The following is a 24324-nucleotide window of genomic DNA, read 5'->3' as shown; positions in this document are numbered from 1 at the left end:
AAAAGAAGTGTACTACGAGTATCCGGATTATGTACCTGTCCAGCTGCTGCATCCGAATATCCATACTTACCTACTATATATAATATGTCAAAAACAGTGTGTCAATGTAGTAGTATGTCTGAATGCTCAGTATTCATGAAGTGAGTAAGAAATACCCAGATGACCTACAATTTCCAATGAGATTCTGAAGTGTGGATCGACTGGACACTTAATGATCCCATAATCCCTCTGGGGCTGAGGAGACATCACATTCAAAACACTGGATTTAAAAGAATGACAGTGAACCACGAGTCGGACGACTCTTCTCAACTGTAAGTGAAATTTACTGATGAGCCAGAACACTGTGACCACTCACAGATGAAGCGAATAATGTTGATCATGTCCTAACAAGGCCACATGTCAAGGTCTGGTAAGAATAGATAGATGGTAGGCGAACAATCAGTTCTCATAGTCAATGTGTTGAATGCAGGAGAAATGGGCAGGAGTGAAGACCTGAGCGACTTAGACAAGGGGCAAAATTGTTATGGCCAGACGACAAGCGGCAAGGCTTGTGGGGTGCTCCCGGTCAGCAGTGGCGAGTACCTGCTGACAGTGGTCCGAGGAGGGACGAACCACAAACCGGCGACAGGTTGTTTGGTGCCCAAGGCTCATCGATGCGAGAGGGCAACGAAGGCTATCTCGTCTGCTCCGAACCGACAGAAGGTCTACTGTGGCACAAGTCACAGAAACTTTTATTGATGGTTACGGGAGGAATGTGTCACAACACACAGTGCATCGCACCCTGCTGCGTATGGGGCTGCGTAGCCGTAGTCCGGTCAGAGTGCCCATGATGACCCCGTCCACAGTAAAAAGTGCCTACAATGGGCACGTGACCATTGGAACTGGACCTTGGAGCAGTGGAAGTAGGTCCGAAGAGTCTGGTTTTCTTTTACATCACGTGGACGGCCGTGTACATGTGCGCCGTTTACTTTGAGAAGTGAAGGCACCAGGATGCACTGTGGGAAGACGACAAGCCGGTGGAGGGAGTGTGATGCTCTGGGCAATGTTCTACTGGGAAACCCTGGATCCGACCATTCATGTGGACATCAGTTTGACACATGTCACCTACCTAAACATAGTTGCAGACCAGGTACACCCCTTCATGGCAATGGTATTCCCTGATGGCAGTGCCCTCTTTCAGCAGGATAATGCGCCCTGCCACACTTTGCACCACAATACACCATCAGAGGTCTTGTAGAGTCCATGCCTCGGTGGGTCGGCGCTGTTTTGGTGGCACACAGAGGACCAACAGCATATTAGGCCATAATGTTTTGGCTCATCGGTGTACCAAGAAAGTTGTTCCTTGTGCTTAAATGGTGCTTGTTTAACAAAACCAGAGTGGTTGTTGTTATTTCATCATATATTAGGGTCACAGTTGAATAGTCCCTGGATAACATATGTCCGAAATCTATTCACACTACTTGCATGCATACCTAAAAGAATGTACTGTTTTCAAAATGAATAAAAGAGCTACAGATGTTTTTAACCCGGAATATTCCTTTCAACACCTGCCTGTGTGTTTTACACTGTTTTTACTCTGAATCTACAAACTGAAACAGAGAAAGACAAGAGCACAGTGTAGCATTTTCTACAAAAAGGTTTAATTTTGCATTGATAAAACAAACATTAAATAATGAAATTCAGAGTGAAATCTTGTGATAATCAAGTCTTTGCACTGAGTGTTACAGTTATATGTGCTGTAACACCTGTACAGAACTGTGTGCTGTATACACACACACACACACGTGTTGTCTGATACGGTCCACATGACCTCTTTCAGTCAGTGATGATGAGCTCGTCACAGCCCCAGTCCTCATAACTGCCGTCTGGAAGATATCTGCGGATGATGATGGGAATCTTTCTGCTCCTGACAAACACAACAATAAACATGTAAACAAACTACACATTTACTCAGAGTGCAGTTTGTGTGTACTCTAACGTGTGTGTTGTCATACTTGAGCTCTTTCATGGCGATCTGCAGCGGATCCGTCTCTCCTTCCAGCTCCACCATCACCGGCGCACACATCCTGTCACAGAGGAAGTGATGTCACTGATTCTCAGTGTTAATGCAGCAGTATGAGTGTAAGCGTGTGCGGTGACTCACGCGATCTGCAGCGCTCGTGTTCCCAGCACTCGTGCACGCTCATATTTAGTCATGTATGGAGTGGTGATTCTCTTCTGATTGGCCTGCTGACCTTCACCTGCCGGAAGAATCTGAACGTTCTCCTGATCCTCCTGAAGATACAAACACAACAGCAACATAATGATGATGTATACATAATAGACACTATATTACACACTGACAATGCAGAAACCACACATGCAGTTAGTAAGTGATGTAAACACACATATTGTTTATGTCTTGTGTCTATACTTTTGAAACAGTGAGTATTTTAATGTTTACAGATTGACCCCATTGACTTCCATTGTAAGTGTCTCAGTGTAACACACATTTAAAGAAAAGGAGGGACCAGACTAAATAAATGTTTGCACTAATCAACGTTATGACACAAAAGCTGTTGATTGAGATTAACTTGTATTAAACTGGAATATTCCTTTAAATATGCAAATATCGGCACATGAATTTTCTTTGAAATATGAATCTATCATTAATCAGAAACAAACAGTAATTAACACCAGATTAACAGAGAGTTCTCACATCTTCCACGTTCTCCAGGTCATCTAGAGGTTCTTCATCTTCAACATCATCAAAATCTCCGTCATCAAAACTGATAAACAATAAACAAACAAACAATAAACACACGTTGGATCTCACGGTGTAAACGGTTTCCAGCTTTTATTCGGAAATACTCGCACATATAAATCCAGACAAGATAAAGGAGTTAATATTAGCATAAAACTAGTATTTAAAACAGCATGTTAACCTTTAAATACAGTAATATTTCTATAATCTCTTTACTTTCACACTCACGAGCTTTAAATGACAGTTAACACTCAAACACGAGTTCAGAACTCACTTGTCTTCGTTGTCAGACATTATTCGTGTTTGTTTTGATGTAAATTGATTACAGAATTGTAATTATTGTGATTAAATGCGCACCGCGCGACTGACTGCAATGCGTTGAATGAACTTCCGGTTGCGCTGCAGTTTAACAGTCCGGACAGAAACACGAGCTCTTCTTCTTCTTCTTTTGGCGTTTTATGGCGGTTGGCAAACAAACGATAGGCGCATTCCCGCCACCTACTGGGCTGGAGTGTGGACCATTGATGGAATGGGAAAAAATAAATAAATAAATACATAAATAAATAAAAGTTAAATAAATTTTTTTTTTATATTACCTTCTAAATCCTATTAAACGGTTCTACCTTTCTTAAGTATCTCATTAATGCATTATATATTTTATGATGATTTCCTATCCCCATTTCTCTGATTTCTTCCAACAGAAATACTCTTTCATTTTCATAAGCAGTACAATATATTAGTACATGCTCTACAGTTTCTGCTGATACACATAATCTACAATTCCTCGACTCATGTTTGTTCATTCTATAGGGAATCATTCAGAGCTGTGTGCCCAAGGCGAAGTCTGGTAATGAAGTCTTCTCTTCTACAACCAAAATTCCCTCTTTCACCTCCTACTTGATTTTGAGTATGATAAAGATGTCTTCCTCTTCCCTCCTCATTCCAAAGTTCTTGCCATTTCCCTTTTATAGCTGTTCTGATTTAGGCCTTAACTTCTTTACTTAGTGGGATATTCATTTCTATATGTGATCATTTCAGCACCTGCTTTGCTAAATGATCAACTTCCTCATTTCCATCCACTCCCACGTGTGCTGGAACCCACAGGAAACACATCTTAATTCCTAACTTAATTACTCTATACATACTTAAAAGAATTTCATATCAAATGTCTTATCTTGAGGATCTCCCACTAAAGGCTTGATAAAGCAGAGAATGAATCTGAGCATATCACCGCATTCATTGGCCGAGTGTCCTCCATCCACCTGATAGCTAATAATATTGCTACCATCTCGAAACACGAGCTCAAGCACAACACGAACATTCCACCTAAGACTATATATTTATTTTTTATTTAATGAAACAATAAACATGGTAAACATGTTCAAATATAATACAGACATTAAAAAAAACAAAAAAAAAACAGGGTTTTTAAAAGACAAAAATGATTTATAATTTAAAGGTGTTGTAAGTGATTTTTTCATTAAAAGATTTGCAAATATTTTTACTACTCCCTGAAAGATATTACTGAAATAATTGTTGTGAGATATCTCACCGGTCTCTCTGACAGCTCTAGACTCTGTAAACAACAAACAAAAATCATTCATTTTGCGCATTCTCATAGTATTGTTGTTGCAGTGAATTATTGCAACCTGATCTCGTGAAGATTCCTACAGTGCATCCGGAAAGTATTCACAGTGCTTCACTTTTTCCACATTTTGTTATGTTACAGCCTTATTCCAAAATGGATTAAATTGATTATTTTCCTCAAAATTCTACAAACAATACCCCATAATGACAATGTGAAAGAAGTTTGTTTGAAATCCTTGCAAATTTATTAAAAATAAAAAAACGAAAAAATCACATGTACATAAGTATTCACAGCCTTTGCCATGACACTCAAAATTGAGCTCAGGTGCATCCTGTTTCCACTGATCATCCTTGAGATGTTTCTACAACTTGATTGGAGTCCACCTGTGGTCAATTCAGTTGATTGGACATGATTTGGAAAGGCACACACCTGTCTATATAAGGTCCCACAGTTAACAGTGCATGTCAGAGCACAAACCAAGCCATGAAGTCCAAGGAATTGTCTGTAGACCTCCGAGACAGGATTGTATCGAGGCACAGATCTGGGGAAGGGTACAGAAACATTTCTGCAGCATTGAAGGTCCCAATGAGCACAGTGGCCTCCATTATCCGTAAATGGAAGAAGTTTGGAACCACCAGGACTCTTCCTAGAGCTGGCCGCCCGGCCAAACTGAGCGATCGGGGGAGAAGGGCCTTAGTCAGGGAGGTGACCAAGAACCCGATGGTCACTCTGACAGAGCTCCAGTGTTTTTCTGTGGAGAGAGGAGAACCTTCCAGAAGAACAACCATCTCTGCAGCACTCCATCAATCAGGCCTGTATGGTAGAGTGGCCAGACGGAAGCCACTCCTCAGTAAAAGGCACATGACAGCCCGCCTGGAGTTTGCCAAAAGGCACCTGAAGGACTCTCAGACCATGAGAAACAAAGATTGAACTCTTTGGCCTGAATGGCAAGCGTCATGTCTGGAGGAAACCAGGCACCGCTCATCACCTGGCCAATACCATCCCTACAGTGAAGCATGGTGGTGGCAGCATCATGCTGTGGGGATGTTTTTCAGCAGCAGGAACTGGGAGACTAGTCAGGATTGAGGGAAAGATGAATGCAGCAATGTACAGAGACATCCTTGATGAAAACCTGCTCCAGAGCGCTCTGGACCTCAGACTGGGGCGAAGGTTCATCTTCCAACAGGACAACGACCCTAAGCACACAGCCAAGATAACAAAGGAGTGGCTCCGGGACAACTCTGTGAATGTCCTTGAGTGGCCCAGCCAGAGCCCAGACTTGAACCCGATTGAACATCTCTGGAGAGATCTGAAAATGGCTGTGCACTGACGCTCCCCATCCAACCTGATGGAGCTTGAGAGGTCCTGCAAAGAAGAATGGGAGAAACTGCCCAAAAATAGGTGTGCCAAGCTTGTAGCATCATACTCAAAAAGACTTGAGGCTGTAATTGGTGCCAAAGGTGCTTCAACAAAGTATTGAGCAAAGGCTGTGAATACTTATGTACATGTGATTTGTTTTGTTTTTTTATTTTTAATAAATTTGCAAAGATTTCAAACAAACTTTCACGTTGTCATTATGGGGTATTGTTTGTAGAATTGAGGAAAATAATGAATGTAATCCATTTTGGAATAAGTCTGTAACATAAAAACATGTGGAAAAAGTGAAGTGCTGTGAATACTTTCCGGATGCACTGTACATATTTTACGAGTTGGTTATTTCGTATGAGTTCATTCATTTACATTTTTATGATTTCATCACGTGCAAATGCCCCGATGTGGAAGTAAGCGTGAGTTCCACGCATGAGGCATTTAAGGACATGCTTATTAATATCATGCCCGTACCCAAACCCCTTATCTAAACTTAGCCAATCAGTAGAGTGTTTAAACATATTAAGAAGCTGTTGTGTGTGACAGAAGCAAGTGTCGTGTATTAGATGGAAACTATGTCCAGCGACGTCATTGGCTGTAGTGAAAGTCATACAAATTAGCCAAATTTAGAAAAGTCGAATGAATCCTAACGATTTCGCCTTGAGAGTGTGTTAATTTATTAATGCTTAATGCCATTTTTATGCCATGTTGTTCATAACAGTTGTCAGCTGAGGGCGCTATTCTGCTGCTGTTGTTATTAACAACCGTTTCTGCTCTGTCAGTCTCAAATATAATTTGGTATTTTTGGAGGGCGGGGTTTAGGAAAGAGGGGGCGTGGCTAATCAAATTTACTGTATATACATTTACTTTTTTCACTTACCTTTATCATTTTATAATAACACTGCAATTCTATGAGAAATACACTGAAGTTGGTTCATCTGTATAAAATATCTTCCATAAGACATTTGTTATAAAAGAAAGGTTCTTTGTTACAGTGTGAAAATTAAGTAATACATTGTTTTCTTCAAGGGAGATTGGGGGGGGGGGGGATATATGTAATGATTAATGTGTGTTCATGTATTTCATGTCTTTTATTTTGAAAGTTTATTTCCTGTTTCATGTCATGTGTCCCTAGTCATGTGATTCCTGTTTCCCTCCATGTTTATGTGTCTTGTTTTCATTGGTTTATTGGTTGATTATCTTGTTATCGGTTCTGTCTGTTTATTGGTTATCTTTGTCAGGTGTTCTCCCATGTCCATGTATTTAAACCCTCATGTTTTCCATTTTGCTTTGTTAGGTATTATATGTTTGGTATGCTGTTCATGTCAAGTTTATGTCAAGTTCATGTTTATGTTTGCTTCATGTTTATAGTTAGGGTTTTCACGTTTATTAATATATTTGCACTTGGGTTCTTTACACCATCATCTTCTCTTTGTTTACATCATTGCCAGCACCAGCAGCAATGTTACAGTTTTAATTGAGTGTCTGATCCTGAGCTTTACTGTATGTTCATTTTGAAAGTGTTTTGTTTCACCCACAGATGATCAGAAACTCCACCCTCATGAAACACTTACCAGGAAGTGACTGTCTTATTATTTCTCACTTTACTCTCATACTGATTATTTTCTTTATTTTTGGACTCAGTGATCAGTGAAGAACGAAGGGAAAGACTTTCAAAAAAGATTTTTGTGAAGTTTGTTTTAGAGTCGACAGCAGATCTTTGGTGATTCTGATGATTATTCATTATTGAAAGCAACATTCAGAAAGTGAAAGTAAAGTTCAGATCGTTGGAGCTTTTATAAACAGTGAAAATGGATTCACTATATGTGGAAGAACTTTCTTGTCCCGTGTGCTCTGAAATCTACAAGAATCCTGTTGTTCTGTCGTGTAGTCACAGTGTGTGTAAAGAGTGTCTTCAACAGTTCTGGAAAACCAAGAGAACTCAGGAGTGTCCTGTCTGCAGGAGAAGATCTTCAACAGAAGAACCTCCTGTTAGTCTTTCACTAAAGAACTTATGTGAGTTATTTGTGAAGGAGAGAAATGAGACGGAGATCTGCAGTTTACACAGTGAGAAACTCAAACTCTTCTGTCTGGACGATAAACAGCTGGTGTGTTTAGTGTGCAGAGATTCAGAGAAACACGTCAATCATAAATTCAGATCCATCAGTGAAGTTGTTTCATCTTACAAGGTATGACAAATTTATCTTGAGTCATATTAAGGAAAAACAAATAGCTTTAAACAATATTCATCATACTATGTATTACATACAGGAACATATTACAGTATTTTCACTTTGTTAAATTGCAGGAGAAACTCAATACAGCACTGGAGTCTTTACAAGAGAAACTCAAACACAAAGAAAACATTAAAGGAGAGTTTGATAAATCAGTTAAACACATCAAGGTGAGGATACAGAATCAACAATCAAACACATTTGGTGATAAATGATGTGATGTGTGTGAATGCAGAGCTGATTGAAGTGAATTTGATGTGATTTCAGACTCAAGCTGAGCACACAGAGCGTCAGATTAAAGAGGAGTTTAAGAAGCTTCATGAGTTTCTCCGAGATGAAGAAGAAGCTACAATCACTGAACTGAGAGAGGAAGAGGAGCAGAAGAGTCAGATGATGAAGAAGAAGCTTGAGGAGATGAACACACACATCTCAGCTCTTTCACACACAATCAAAGACATGGAGGAAATGATGAAAGCCAATGACGATGTCTCATTTCTAAAGGTGACAGTCAAACTCTCATCATTGATTTCTGCTCTTATTGATCATTTGAGGAGATCATCAAGTGTTTTTTTGTCTTTTGCAGAACTTTAATGTGACAATGGAAAGGTAAGTGTCTCCTCTCTATGGTTGTGAAGTCAAAGTCACTGCAGTACTGACTCCTGAATGTTCTTCCAGAGTCCAGAGCTCACAGCCGGATCCACAGATGACTTCTGGAGCTTTCATTAATGTGCCACATTACTTGGGCAACCTGACATTCAGAGTCTGGAAGAAGATGCAAGACATTGTCCACAAGAGTGAGTCCACCAAACATCTCTGCTATTACACTTTATGTGTGAGATTTTAATATTTACACACACACACACGAACAAACAAATAAAAACCTATAAAAAAGCAGAATAAATTACAATATAAATCAAGAATTTCAAAGTGAAATTGTGAATAAAAAAGTAAATAAATCTCATGTCTGCTCTGATCACTGCTTCTGTAAACCCCAAATATCCACAAACTCTATATCAGCTCTTACCTTAGGTTGTGTTCAACAAAATGAGTCTATTTTTACTCGTCTCTCAGCTTGTGTTTAAATAATCCACTGTTATGTCTCATGTTCAGAAAAAATGCAGTTCAGCAAAACAAATATTATAAACCAAACCCAAACCCTATTATAATCATTTAAATATGTTCCTGAATATTTATGATACAATGTTATTCATCATTGCAAACCTTATTTATTAGCTTTCAAATGACACCAAGATTACATTTGTAGTCCATTCAGAAGCCGAGATATTTCACAAAATATGGGGAAAGGGCGGGGCTTCCAAAAAAGACTGGATGTCTATGGGCGGAGTCACAAACCACGTTGGGGCGCCCCCTGTTTTTCAGATCTGAATGTTATGATAGAAAGCGCTAGAAAAAAAAACAAACATTTCTGGTGTTTTCTGCCATCAAGTGGAATGATCTAAGACCAAAAGTAGAGAGATCGAGCAAACAGAACTTGTATTAAAATCTTTTTTTATTCAACACAAAAAAGGTCAATTTGACCCTTAAGGACAACGTCAGTACTTTTTTTTTTTTTTTTTTTTTTAGCTTTGTGCATAAATACATGAAATTTAACAAATATGACATTGCCAGGTTCAGATCACCTCTGTGGAAGATGTCATGAAGTTTCAGGCTGAAAACTTAAATTAAAGTTTATGTAAATCAGTGTTAAAAATTCAAAAGGGTCAAATTGACCCATAAGACCAATTTTAAGATTGTGTTGGTTTGTTCTGTGTGGACATACAATATTCTTTTTATTTGCTCAGGTGTTAAAAATGGTCTTAAAACGATTTTTATAATTCTGCATCAACCCTGTTCAGTCACATGACTCTTAAAACTCCAATCAATCTCTGCAATGACATCATTAGACAGAACAAAACATAAACCAAACGTCTCACAAACGTTGTTTTTCCGTTCAACAAATTCAAAATATTGTCTATTTTCTCCTTGTTCATTGTTGCACACTTCAACTGTCACAGAAACGTGAACAGACGCACATATGAACATATGAATTCACATTTTAACTGTTTTACACATAAATAATATTTTTAGAAATATTTGTAACCCAAGAAATGTACTTAAAAGTAATTACTTTTATTTAAAGTCAGTAACTGTAATCTGATTACAAGAATTTAAAATGTAATCCAATTACACTACTCGAAAAGTAACTAATTACTTTGTAATCCAATTACACCCAACACTGAATATGATAAGAATGCATTTGTGTCAGTAAATACATGTGGTATATTAATGACCTAAAACTGAAACACAGTAGAATTTGTGCTTAATTTAATCATTATATGATTGATGGTTTAATTATAACTCACATGCATATTCATTCTCTGGGAGTCGGGATAAATGAGTAAACACTGTTTCTGCATTATTCCTGACATTCATCAGACTCTCAGTCACCCCTCAGAGGTCAAATACACACATGACCTGTAACATTCAGAATTATAACCTGAATAAATGCACATGATTAAAAAGACTTTGATTACCTTTTGATTATATTGTTAGTGAATGTGTTCAACTCATCAATAGACCGAAGAGACAGAAGTAAACACACCCCTTCAATACAGGACACTATACACACTTATAAATGATACAGAGATCAACAAGACCTGCTGAAATTAACATGATCATCATACTGAATATTTAAAGTTACTGTTGTACAGTGTATTTACAGCATATAACATTTCTATTTCATTTATTATTTTAGTATCCCAATATATCACTTTCTTTTGACATGGGACACACATTTCCAATTTCTACAGCACATACTGTATTTAATTCTTGTATTGATGTGATTCAATGTTTCTGATAATAATGTGTAACTAAAAACAACACTGACGATAATCACAGAAAATATCTGATAGTGTTTCATCAATATGACACGTGTTCATAATTCATAATAATCTGTATATGATTCACTCTTGATGATTATATGAACATGAGAATAAAAGCATCTGTTGATTGTTTTCTCTCATCAGCTCCTGTGATTCTGGATCCAAACACTGCAAATCCACGTCTGATCCTGTCTGATGATCTGACCAATGTGAGATTCAGCGAGAACAGACAAACATTACCTGATAATCCAGAGAGATTTGACTGTGATTCGTGTGTTCTGGGTTCAGAGGGTTTTAACTCAGGAACACACTGCTGGGATGTGGAGGTTAAAGACAATAAAGGCTGGAGTCTTGGAGTAACTACAGCATCAAACCAGAGGAAGGGATATGTTTTCTTTAACACTGATGTCTGGAGTGTGGGGTATAATAAGACTGGATATCTTTCATGGTGTCCCACTGTGTTTCGTGTCACACAGAATCTTGAGCGTGTGAGAGTTCATCTGGATTATGATGGAGGAAAAGTGTCATTCTCTGATCCTGTAACTAACACACATCTACACACATTCACACACACATTTACACACACACTCTTGCCATATTTCAGGAATTATGCTGCCACTCCTCTGAGGATTTTACCAGTAAAATGTTTGTAACAACAGAAAATATCTGAATGTTTTTTTCTTTGAGATATTTCATATTAAATATATAAATCATAACCCAACATAGACTAAACAACTAACATTTAATCAAATAAGATTGAGTATTACCATCCCACACGACTTCTTAACCAGCTCTTTCATAGTTCATAGAAATCTGTTCAATTTGATCATACTGTAAAAACACTTCATTTCAACATTTACTCTCCCCATCCAGTCTGTTTGTTTGTTTTGTTTTGATCTGTATTGTTAAATAACAACAGAAGGTCACATGATGACTTAAAGTTCATCAAGAGTGAATCATCCAGGAGAAATAATTAATACACATGTAGAGACACGAACACAAAACACCATCAGAGTAACACATGTGATACTAAAATAATGCAATAAACATCCAAATATAACACAGAACTCCCCAAAGTACATAACTGATATTAAAGAATAAGAAGAAACATCTCTATTTCCATAGAATATAATGAGATGTGAAGGGTCACGCAGGGAATTCTGGGAACGCCCAATTATTGTTTTTCACCGTAATTTTAACAATAGTTTAGTGTAAAACTACATGTATTCTCTTGTTAGATATAATATACATTTTTAACATTAATTATACAGTGAAATCATAATTTTACATCTAAAATAAATACAATATTTGACTGTCAATTTGTACTTTTTTATATATGTTAAGGAAACTTCCTGTTATAATATCTTGTGTCGCAAATATAGCGTCAAATTAAGAAAATTTATTTAAACTTTATAAATAAAATTTGTTGTCAATGAGAAATATTTGCTGAAAATGTTCAATTTGCTGTGAATAAATGTATTTTTAGGGGAATTTAACACCTTTATTAAAAAATGAGAAATTAATGTTTAATTATATTATATTTTCTCTGTAAAATTATTATTTGTTTTTACACTGGAAGAAATCCTTTTTTTTTTTTTTTTACATATTTTTAAAGAAATCTCAAGTCAAAAAATCATTTTCACATGTTAAAATCATGAGGTTTACCTTCATTTAAAGGGGAATGCCTGTTTTTTTCTGTAACACATATAATGAGTTAAGTAAGAATGAAAATGTACATTTTATGTGAGTAAATGTATTTTAGGGGAATTGAACACTTTTATTAAAAATAATGAATGTTTTTATACTTGAAATGGAAGAGCTTTATGAAGTAGAATCTCTGTACCTCTAGATTTATACAGTATGCTGAATTGAAATGGTATAGCTGTCCTACCCTATTTTTCCTCATTCTGTTGTGGTCTGCAGGTAAAAGGTGTGTTTCATGTAGTATTAAGATCATCAAATGGTTCAATACTTTGTTACACTTAGTTGGTGAGTTTAGGCGCATAACATTCCAGTTTGAGAAAGTTACATGACCTAAAAAACTGAATGAATCAGTTTCTTTCAGCTCGTTATTAAACTCATTTTTATTGGTGCATTTCTACTTGTGCTGACAGGATGACAAAGAGTGCATGACATCATCACCATGGTAACCAGATTCATTTCAGCGGATTTGTAGAGAGACTAGAATGAAAATAACTTCAAATCGCATCAATTTCTTCTCTGTAAATGATACTAGAGAGAACAGCGAAAAGAAAAATGAGTATATTGTGAGTCAATTTAAAAACGTTACTCAGAGGTCCTTAGAGGACAAAAAAGTCCACATCAAAAAACTGCCATAATAATATTATATATTAATATTATTTTCCACTTAATCAACATCAGTCCTGATCATAGCTACCAAATATTCATTCATTTTCAGGATTTTAACCCTTTAAATGCCAGTTTGTTTACTTAATGCCACTGTTGTTCTTTACACACACACACACACACACACACGCACACACTTACTCACTCACACACACACACACACACACACACACACACACACACTCTGACATCCATACCAACACACACACACAATTCTATCTGCATCATTTATTCAATTAGCCTGCAGTGCTCTATAATACAGCAAACAGAGAATAGGGGAAAAGCATGTATTTGCTCCATAGGCTAAACATGAGAAAAATGGCGCCATCTGGTGGAAAATATTAATAATGTAAATGTTGAAGCCAGGGCTCCAGAATGAAAGCATAATATCATAGAATTCATGATTTTATGCTTTAATGGCACTGGGATCAAATATTGCAGTTTTAATGGGTTTCAATGGGGACATTTTTGTCCTGAAGTTCCTGAGTGTGACTATTTTGTGTACACAGTGTATTATAGATGTATTATAGATGAATTATAGGAACTTTACAGTAATAATTGTAGCACAATAACAATAGTTTAACTCTGGTTAATTTAGTAAAACTGTGGTTGGGTTAGTAAAGAATTAAATTATGGTATAAAATTGGCAGCTTTTCAAAACGAATTTCCACACTGAAAAGTGTTTAATCTATTACGATTTATGCATTTACATTTCATATTAATATTCATTAAATTGTTTAATGTTGAACAAAATGATATTAATAAATCTTGAAATGTTTTTATAAGATTACTCAAGTGAGATTGATGTAATTTTGTTATAAAACCGGAAAATTGAATTAATAACTTTATGAGCTTTGCTTCTATATATTTTCTTTAACTTATCTGAGGGTTTCTCGGGGCAGATCCTGGTTCCGCGCGGCATCTCACGAAGTAGGTGAGTCACCTGACAGACGGACCTGTACCCGTTCAAAAATTCCTCTCGCGAGTTTGAGCGAGGACACGGGCGTCACCCCGCGTCGTTATTTTCCTTACTCATCAGTTTAAGGCATGCGCAGTGAGTGATCGAGTACATACTACAGTACACATGCATGAGTGTACAGTGACGGTGACCCCGACACGAGCGTTTATTTCATTCAATACATGATATTCACACTTACTATAATCATTATGATCAATAAACAACATGTCAAATACATTTAAAACGACTGAAAAATGCGTTTTATCACGTGAATGAGGAGTACAAGCAGTGCATTGTGGGACAGCATGTGACGTCACTGTTATGTGGCTCGTAATTTCTGCTTCTATATGTATTTGTTTTATATGAGTTATTTGTATAATGTACTTTGTTCACATAAATCACAATAAATCCTTGTTTTGTAGCAATAAATTTAGCTGACATAAATATTTGCGTGATTGTCTAAAGATTGATCTTTATTTGTTTGAGACATTCATAGCTAAATACATATTATGAGAGAATACATACTAACATTTTGAGAATTCTCTTTTACACATATTTACACAAACAGATCTTAGTAGCAGCGTTACATTTGTAACAATACTTCCATCTTGTGGTTAATTTTGGGCAAAACACCCACATATCTAATTATGTCTGAATATATAAATATCATGAAATCATATTGTTTGATATTGAAAAATGTTACACAAGCACAAAATAAAACTATAGTTCAGATTATGTTTATTCTTTAAAACATAGTTTAAAAAATACAAACACATTCATGTTACATGTGTCATTTTTAACAGTAACGACAACACAAGAGATTTACTTTTAAAAGGATTGTAAGAGAGTAAAACATACTATGAAATAGTAGTTTGTTTACAGATATTGATGCATAAACTCGTTTATGAAAACTGTAAGTGTAAAGTAATGCTTACAATTATTAGCATTTGTCGACTCAAATAAAATCTATTTTGTGTGTATCCTCTTTATAAATGTCAATCACAGCAACCGAAAACAATATGTCTACAAGACAACAGGGGAATTATTATTAACAATGCAGAATTATTATTTTACATAAATATGTTGTTTTTGTGGTTTCGCTTTGAGCGTGTTTTTTGACCCTTCGTGCTGTCCGTCACGCGTCTCGCTCGCCCCGCCCGTATGTGCGCATCGCTCATGCGCAGTACGTTCAGTCTGGAGGTGTCGCAGTGATGGCGGATGTGTCTCTGGATGAAGTGATCCGCCGCCGCAGTTTCAGTGCTCGAGGAGTCAGTAAGAGGTCAGTGAGAGCTGTTCACCTCCACACGCGTTAGACAGCGGCAGTGTGACGCGCTGCGGGGTTTTATAACGCGCTTTTGTCGTTGGTTTAGACGCGCAGTCTTTAGGTGAGATGTCCCGCCCTCTCTTGACTCGGATTGGTGGAAATGATCGTTTGCATCGAGACTCGTGTTCTCATTGGCTGATGCGTGTGAATTACGGCGTCCGACGTGTTTCTGTGCGCAGCTGCACAAACAAACTTCGACATTTCACTGTTATTATTTCACCGTATCTCTCATAACACGAGTTAATCATACTTTTCTACATACAACGCGATAAACTAGAACGCTCGCTGTATAATAAACGCATCTCTTTACACAGCACGTGTTCTCACAGTGAGATTATCAATAGTAGTCGACAAATATCGGGGGTTTTCAATGGCCGATACCGATATCTAGTGAGAACGATGGCCCATATAAATCCCGATAAACGTACAATTTAAAGAAAAAAACAACTTGAAAACGTGTTGACTTTTTATTGACAAATGTATTGGTAGATTTTGGAACACGAGGCAAAGTTAATACTTCTGTTAATCGGTCAAGCGAGCATGTTATCGGCCGATGTCATGTCATTAAAATAAACACAGAAGGGGTGACCAGAACCCCGACGCGGAACGGAAGGGGTGTATTTTGCAATAGCGACTGGCTGACTGTAAATCATCTTGCTCATCAGTTTCTTAATAAATAAATACAGTAAGATGAAATATTGATTAGTGTTGAAATTATGTTATAATAAGTCTATACAAATATTGAATTCAACATTCAGTTGGCATCGAGTTCTGATCTGACAATGTTTATTTGGCAATTATGACCGTACTACTGTATTTATTACACGACTACTTGCTATAGATTTAAATTAATGGACATAAAGCACTGATTTGAGTTAGAATGATTTTATACTGTGATCACTGAGTGACCCATATAAAGATTACCCATAATACCCGGATGACCAGTCAAATATCAGTTGAAACCCGAATGTGCGCTCATTATTTACAAATATCTGACTGCTGAATGGCACGATTGGACAGTCTGCAATTAACCATTTTTGGTTCCCAGAATGTTCTGGGAAAGTTAGGTTTTGGTTTCCAGAACATTCCCAGAACAGGGGTTAAGGTACGTTTTTGGTTTTCCGGGAAAGTTTTCTTGACGGAAATAGAACGTTTGTTTTAGGTTGTTCACGATGGTTCCCATAACGTTCCCTTAACCTCTCAATTTCCAGAACCTTTCTGCAACCAAGCTGCAACCTTAATAAACGACAAGCCATTGATAGATTCATTACTTATGAAAATAGTTTCCTAAAACGCTGTACTTCAGCACTGTGGGCATTAATATACAGATATTGAAGAAAATTATTCCAAATAACCAATTATTCAACACAGTAGAGGGGGTTTAAATCAGAAATGTATTGACAGACAAATCGATTAACCATTAATTAACCTTAACCACGCTAACATTAGATTCATTTCTTACTACTGAAGTGTACGCATCATGGTCTTTTTGATTATATCAGTCAAATCTTTATCAAATCAAAAACAGTTATATTAAATCTCACATTAGGAGTAATTATTTGAGGAAAGCGATATGATGTGATTCTTGTATGCTTTTATCATCTGTTCATTATAATGCATTCAAATCTAATTTACTGTTGTCTTTTTTTCTACATTTAATTAAATGAGGTACTGTACTAATGTCGATCATTGTTGTCAATCAACCTCTCTGCAATGTTAATGAAAAAACTCAAATATATGATAATAAAAAATAATGAAAAATGTGAATGAAAAATCAAATCTAAAGTAAGGTTGTCACACAAAAACCTCCCTGCAACGTTCTGGGAACGTTAGTTTGTGGTTTTTATTTTCCCAATGCGCTCCTCGTCCTCGTGGTGGTGGAGTGACTTGCCTCAATCCGGGTGGTGGAGGACAAATCCCAGTTGCCTCCGCGTCTGAGACCGTCAATCTGCGCATCTTATCACGTGGCTTGTTGAGCACGTTACCACGGAGACATAGCGCGTGTGGAGGCTTCACGCTATTCTCCGCGGCATCCACGCACAACTCACCACACGCCCCACCGAGAGCTAGAACCACATTATAGCAACCACAAGGAGGTTACCCCATGTGACTCTACCCTCCCTAGCAACCGGGCCAATTTGGTTGCTTAGGAGACCTGGCTGGAGTCACTCAGCACACCCTGGATTCAAACTCACGACACGTGATAGTCAGCATCAATACTCGCTGAGCTACTCAGGCCTCCTAGTTTGTGGTTTTAAAAAATAAAACTTAAAGAGAACATTCCTAGAGCATTAGGAAACTGGAACATTAGGGGAACGTTGTGTGTATGCTGGGCCAGAATCGAGTATTCCATAGAGCCATGTAATAAATCGGCATTATATCAGACATCGGCCACCCTGTTCTCTAGATATTGGCGCTGGATACTGGGGGGAAAAATCCCAAAAGTATTAGTTAAGCACAGGGGCGGATTGAGGCATGGGCGACATGGGCCGCCGCCCAGGGGTGGCATCTTGCCAGGGGCGGAATGAAGCGCCCACACAAACAAGTGGGCCATCACATCTCCAACCACAATTACTGTTATCCTGCATTTGAAATGTTTTGATGGTTCATTATAGACTATAAAACTTGCACATAAAATCAAACATTATGTTTAAACACTGAAATACCGTATTTCCCACAGGCCTGTGTATGGCAGAGGGGCTGGGTCAGTGGGCAGAGCCTTTGATGCCCGTCAAAAGATTGGCACTGGTGATGTCAGACAGAGATTAGGAGTGGGCGGAGCTACAGGAGGTAAACACACTGAGATTGACACTCACAATATAGTGTTTTGAACTCTCTAGCATCTTTTTATTTAATATCAATCTGTTTCAGCAGCATCTCAGGTGAAGGATGCAAGGGAGAAACTGGGGCAGAAAGATGCCCGTTTCCGCATTCGTGGCAGAGGGGGCACTGCAGGTGTGGTAAAGGACGCACGACAGATGATCAACTCTCGTAAACAGCAGCAGACGCCGGTAACGCCAGCCCAGTCTCTGCCCGTCAAACCCACCACAACAGGAATGCCACACATACACATCCACAACACCGGATCAATCGGAACCGCTGCCAGGAACTTCCCTACTAATCAGGGACTGATCTCCAGAATGGGCGTGGCCTTGCAGCCAAGAGGAGGAATTACTAAAGTAGTTGATGCACGTGATAGGTTGAGTTTAAAGAGGAGTGTCCCGTCAGTGTCCAATCAGAGTGCAGCACCTCTGAAAATCACCAAAACCATCCAGGTGAGCCGAGAACATGAGAATCAATACTCTAATGATGTGCAATGTTGCCGTGTATGCTTTAGGACAGACTTCCTGTATGACGCTGTAAATTGGTATCTTGAAAGAGTTCACTATGTTTTGGAACAGAACTGTTGATTTATTTAAAACAATTACTGTGTAAAGATCTACACAGACCTGCAACCACTGGAGAAACTGTTACTGTAAGAGATTGAGTCTCAAACTGGTGTTTCTTTAAGTTAACATCTGACCAATCAGAGAAGATATTCAAACCTCTAGTTTTGCCTGTAGTGAAGACGCAGGTTTAATGTCTGTCTGTCTGTCTGTCTGTCTGTCTGCAGCAGAGGCCTGTGGGAATGACCAGTGGAATCCGGATTAATGTTCCTAGTGCGGCAACTCAGGTCAGACACACACACACACACACACTTACACAGACACAAATAAAGAATGTATTTCACCTTAAAGTCGCCTTTGTAACGCTCTCGTACGACTGTCGTGTTTCTAGTGGCAGTTGTGATGAACTGTCAGTTTGCTCACAGTGGACTGAACCTGTTTTTATTGGAAGAAACACTCGCAAATAATGAAGTCTGAGCAGTCAGTCCCTTCAGACACAGAGTAAAAAGTGAAAAATTAGTCAGGTTGTTGGTTTTGTGAGTTTGTTTTCTGAGGTCATAGAATGACATTACTGTGTGATTTGTGTTGAGCGATTAGATAAATTCACTTTTAATTTAAAATTCACTCAGTATTTTTCTTATTATTATTATGGTTAGGGTTAATGTGCATCAACACATTAAGACACACATCTAAAAAAAAAGAAATTGTGAACAAATTTTGGTCATTCCGAGACTACAGAGCCCTTTAGAGGACAGGGTGGAATTTATTTTTCTGAAGTTGTTTTGCGTTCCCTACCAATAAGGTTTAAGTTACCTCGCATTAAGTTTTGCGTTCCCTCTCAATAAGTTTGCATTCCCTTACAATTCGTTTTGCGTTCCCTCGCAGTAGTTTTGAGCTCCCTCGCGATTAGTTTTGCGTTCCCTCGCGATTAGTTTTGCGTTCCCTCGCAGTAGTTTTGAGCTCCCTCGCAATAGTTTTACGCTCCCTCGCGATTAGTTTTGCGTTCCCTCGCAGTAGTTTTGCGTTCCCTCGCAATAGTTTTGCGTTCCCTCGCGATTAGTTTTGCGTTCCCTCGTGATTAGTTTTGCGTTCCCTCGCGATAGTTTTGCGTTCCCTCGCAGTAGTTTTGAGCGCCCTCGCAATAGTTTTACGCTCCCTCGCGATTAGTTTTGCGTTCCCTCGCGATTAGTTTTGCGTTCCCTCGCGATTAGTTTTGCGTTCCCTCGCAGTAGTTTTGAGCTCCCTCGCAATAGTTTTACGCTCCCTCGCGATTAGTTTTGCGTTCCCTCGCGATTAGTTTTGCGTTCCCTCGCAGTAGTTTTGAGCTCCCTCGCAATAGTTTTACGCTCCCTCGCGATTAGTTTTGCGTTCCCTCGCGATTAGTTTTGCGTTCCCTCGCAGTAGTTTTGAGCTCCCTCGCAATAGTTTTACGCTCCCTCGCGATTAGTTTTGCGTTCCCTCGCGATTAGTTTTGCGTTCCCTCGCAGTAGTTTTGAGCTCCCTCGCAATAGTTTTACGCTCCCTCGCGATTAGTTTTGCATTCCCTCGCGATTAGTTTTGAGTTCCCTCACAATAGATTTGCGTTCCCTCGCGATTAGTTTTGCGTTCCCTCGTGATTAGTTTTGCGTTCCCTCGCAGTAGTTTTGCGTTCCCTCGCAATAGTTTTGCGTTCCCTCGCAATAATTATATCATGGTTTTTACTACAACAACCATATTTTAACCATAGTAAATCCATAGTGATAATACAGGAAAACTATAACTTTGGTAATGAAAATCATAATTTTGTGGGTATCATGGTTCTACTATGCAAATATGATTTTACTATAGTAATATTGTGGTAAATATGAAAAGTAACCGTGTTTTGTTGGTGGAAATTATGGTTTTAATACAGTAAACTGTATCCATAGAGTGACCATGGTTTATCTATAGATTAAACATGGTTAATCTTGTGGTTACTATAATTTTACTACAAATACCATGGTATTTCTAATAAAACCAAAATTACTACAAATTATGTAATATTGATGGACACAAACGGAAAGATACGATAATTCATATCAAATTAATGAATAGTCGGACATCAGTTAAAAATACACTGTGATAGTCTGAATCTGCTGTAATTATTTGTGTTGTTTTAGGACGTGTCAGCTGATGATGATGATGATGATGATGGTGTGATACCTAATAAACAGATGAAGATCACAACAGCCAACAGTCTGCAGACACGAGTGAGACAAACTACACACACAACTACACAACTACACACAGACACACATGACCTTAACACAATCATCATCTCTGTGTGTAGGTTGGATCTCTCTCTCTCTCTGCTCCCTTCACTAAAGTGGTGAAGAACGACTCATACACACCCGCGTCTGTCCCTGTGCCACCCTCTCGCCCGCCTGCCCGCCCCCCCACACAGACCCTTCAGCCCGTCTCCAGGGCAACAGGTGCTACACAACAGATGGTTGGAGATGCCAGTGTTCAGACTGCTGCACCACAGGTACACACACACAGTTTGTGTCTCTCTGGAATACTGGATTGTGATTGGTCAATGTTGGCATTCTGCAGTCAGATATTTGTGTGTAATTAACTGTTGATTTCCTCCATCACTGTTTTAGTTTCATGTCTCTTTCTTCACACATAATAAAGTCAGTTAGTCTCAAATCAGTATTATATGTGCAATAATTTGGGAATTAGGTGTTCTGTTCATCATCAGTGTCCTGAACACTTTTTCAGTGTTTATTATGTCTACATTATTCTCTCATATACAGTGGCTAGAAAAAGTATGTGAACCCTTTGGTGCTTAGATATTCATCTATCCACAGTTAGACAAACGGTCTATAAATGGAGATGATTTAGTACTATAGGTACTCTCACTAGAAGTGGCCGTCCAGCCAAGATGACTCAAAGGGCACACCGCAGAATGCTCAGTGAGGTAACAAAGAACACTAGAGTGACAGATAAAGACTTGAAGGAATCATTGGAACTGGTTAACATCTCTGTTCATGAGTCTATTATACAGAAAACATTAAACAGGCATGTGCTTATGGCAGGACATCATGAAGGAAGCCGCTGCTTTCCAGACCTTAACCCAATAGAGATGCTGTGGAATGACCTCAGGAGAGCCGTTCACACCAGACATCATAAGAATATAATACATTGAGTCAGTCTCTCTCTCTCTCTCTCTCTCTCTCAGCCGGTGATCAGTCCTCTCGAGGGAACAAAGATCACCGTGAACAACCTTCATCCTCGAGTCTCTGAGGAAGATATAGTGGTGAGTAACACTCTCACACTCGTACACACACTCACTCACTCAATCTCACACATACACACTCACTCACTCACTCTCACACACACACTCACTCACTCACTCTCTCACACATACACACACTCACTCACTCTCTCACACATACACACACTCACTCACTCTCTCACACATACACACTCACTCACTCACTCTCACACATACACACACATACACGCACACACACACTCACTCACTCTCTCACACACACACACTCACTCACTCTCACACATACACACACACACACACACTCACTCACTCACTCACTCACTCTCACACACTCACTCACTCCCACACACGCACACACTCACTCACTCTCACATGCACTCACTCACTCCCACACACACACACATTCACTCACTCTCACACACTCACTCACTCCCACACACGCACACACTCACTCACTCTCACATGCACTCACTCACTCCCACACACACACACATTCACTCACTCTCACACATACACTCACTCACTCACTCACTCTCTCACTCACACACACTCACTCACTCACTCACTCACTCACTCACACCCACACACACACACATTCACTCACTCTCACACATACACTCACTCACTCACTCACTCACTCACTCACTCACTCACACACACGCACACTCACTCACTCTCTCACACACACACACGCACACACACACACACACTCTCACACACACACACACTCTCACACACACACACACTCACTCACTCACTCACTCACACACACACTCACTCACTCACCCACTCACTCACACACACACACACTCACTCACTCTCACACACACACACTCATTCTTTTTAATAAAAATCAACCCTGTTAACATTAGTTAGACATATATACAAATTATTTCTAAACATGTCTTGTGTATGTGCGTGTTTTTGTGTGTGTGTGTGTGTGTTTGTGTGTGTGTGTGTGTGCAGGAGTTGTTCTGTGTGTGTGGCGCTCTGAAACGGGCTCGTCTGGTCAAAGTGGGCGTGGCTGAGGTAGTGTTTGTGCGTAAAGAGGACGCAGTCAGCGCGTACAGGAAGTACAACAACCGCTGTCTGGATGGTATGACAGTCTTCATAAACACTCAATTTGAAGTCTTATCATAGATCTGATTTTATATGTGTTTACATTAATACCTCACCAAGATGTGTGTGTGTGATTGTTTTACGCTTCAGCTTTGTTTGAAAAGTTCACCACACAGATTGACTCCATAAATCACTGATGATTTCAGAATGGATCCATCAGTCATATCTCTTCATAAATCTAATCCTGATCACATACCTGAACACAAACATGAGTAAACAGATGATTGCTTGTTTGTGCAGGTCAGCCGATGAAGTGTAACCTGCACATCCAGGGAAACGTCATCACGTCTGAGCAGCCCATCTTACTGTGAGATCACTTCCTGTTCTTCTGTTTGATCATTCACTGTAGGACTGTGTGTGACCTCAGTGTGTGTGTTTTCTGTCAGGAGGTTGAGTGACACTCCCGGTGCCACGGGTTCGGTTCAGAAGAACACCTCCGGCTCATTTCGCTCCGGCTCCAGAACCTCGTCCACCGCAGAAGTGGATCCACAAACCATCCTGAAAGCTCTCTTTAAATCATCCAGTCAGCAGCCCAGCACCAGTGCCAGCGAGACGCCCGGCGCACAAGCCACCGCCTTCCGCATCAAGATCTAACACACACTAACATGATGTGTGCTGACAGACGTCACATGGTGTACATCTGGGCTCTGATTGGCTCTGGGTTTGGGTCTGTTTTTATTATGAGGGGTTCAGTGATTGTCCTGGTTCACATTAAACACGTTTATTTCTGTTTCATATTTTAAATAGTTGTCATGTGGGTGAGACTCGTTCACAGGTGAATAGTATTAATACTGGAGCAGATCTGTGAGTGTCTCTGATGTTTGTCATTTATGCTTTTCTCGCTTTTTCTCCAGTAAATATCTCGCTTTATAATCCTGTCTGTTTGTGTGTTTTTATTTCGTTTTTATATTTATCGTGTTTGCCACTATTACTATTACTATTGTGATTTAGTTATTTCCAGACCCCAACAATCTCTAAAATTCTACACATTTCCCTGCCCATTTTGTTTAATAATAATTTTCATTAATTTAACAATGTTTTCAGCTACTAATAAGAGTATAGTACTCATAGCTTCATATAGCCTAACACATTTTACTAT

General features: G+C 38.9%; 3 protein-coding genes, 1 long non-coding RNA gene and 1 other non-coding gene across 7 annotated transcripts; 2 read left to right on the top strand and 3 right to left on the bottom strand.

The window, feature by feature from the left end:
- Nucleotides 1–1618: 1618 nt before the first annotated feature.
- polr2f (RNA polymerase II, I and III subunit F) lies at nucleotides 1619–3173 on the bottom strand. Its single transcript, XM_051715880.1, has 5 exons — nucleotides 3018–3173; nucleotides 2699–2768; nucleotides 2144–2274; nucleotides 1995–2066; nucleotides 1619–1906 (listed from the first exon to the last, which is right to left on the bottom strand). Exons 1-5 carry the CDS (start codon nucleotides 3035–3037, stop codon nucleotides 1816–1818), a joined length of 384 nt encoding a protein of 127 aa, XP_051571840.1. The 5' UTR covers nucleotides 3038–3173; the 3' UTR covers nucleotides 1619–1815.
- Nucleotides 3174–6889: 3716 nt separating this feature from the next.
- On the top strand, nucleotides 6890–14218 carry LOC127451284 (nuclear factor 7, ovary-like). The gene is made up of 6 exons (XM_051715852.1): nucleotides 6890–7888; nucleotides 8008–8103; nucleotides 8201–8434; nucleotides 8517–8539; nucleotides 8609–8727; nucleotides 10960–14218. Exons 1-6 carry the CDS (start codon nucleotides 7511–7513, stop codon nucleotides 11466–11468), a joined length of 1359 nt encoding a protein of 452 aa, XP_051571812.1. The 5' UTR covers nucleotides 6890–7510; the 3' UTR covers nucleotides 11469–14218.
- LOC127451305 (uncharacterized) lies at nucleotides 8516–10952 on the bottom strand. The gene is made up of 2 exons (XR_007899080.1): nucleotides 10297–10952; nucleotides 8516–8695 (listed from the first exon to the last, which is right to left on the bottom strand). It is a non-coding gene; the product is annotated as an uncharacterized LOC127451305 (long non-coding RNA).
- On the bottom strand, nucleotides 14078–14231 carry LOC127452384 (U12 minor spliceosomal RNA). The gene has a single exon (XR_007899252.1). It is a non-coding gene; the product is annotated as a U12 minor spliceosomal RNA (small nuclear RNA).
- Nucleotides 14232–15284: 1053 nt separating this feature from the next.
- On the top strand, nucleotides 15285–24098 carry poldip3 (polymerase (DNA-directed), delta interacting protein 3). 3 transcript variants are annotated; one of them, XM_051716554.1, is made up of 10 exons: nucleotides 15285–15419; nucleotides 18145–18254; nucleotides 18339–18739; nucleotides 19078–19137; nucleotides 20989–21078; nucleotides 21159–21353; nucleotides 22050–22127; nucleotides 23073–23202; nucleotides 23466–23532; nucleotides 23612–24098. In XM_051716554.1, the coding sequence occupies exons 1-10, from the start codon at nucleotides 15352–15354 to the stop codon at nucleotides 23817–23819; spliced, it is 1407 nt and encodes a 468-aa protein (XP_051572514.1). In that variant the 5' UTR covers nucleotides 15285–15351; the 3' UTR covers nucleotides 23820–24098. The 3 variants fall into 3 exon arrangements, with proteins under 3 accessions (XP_051572514.1, XP_051572515.1, XP_051572513.1); XM_051716555.1 differs by having other exon boundaries at nucleotides 18336–18739; nucleotides 19081–19137; XM_051716553.1 differs by having other exon boundaries at nucleotides 18336–18739.
- Nucleotides 24099–24324: the final 226 nt, after the last annotated feature.

This window comes from Myxocyprinus asiaticus, chromosome 14 (genome assembly GCF_019703515.2).
Source record: "Myxocyprinus asiaticus isolate MX2 ecotype Aquarium Trade chromosome 14, UBuf_Myxa_2, whole genome shotgun sequence".
Classification (NCBI taxonomy): domain Eukaryota; kingdom Metazoa; phylum Chordata; class Actinopteri; order Cypriniformes; family Catostomidae; genus Myxocyprinus; species Myxocyprinus asiaticus.
This window is presented reverse-complemented; position numbering and strand designations above follow the sequence as displayed.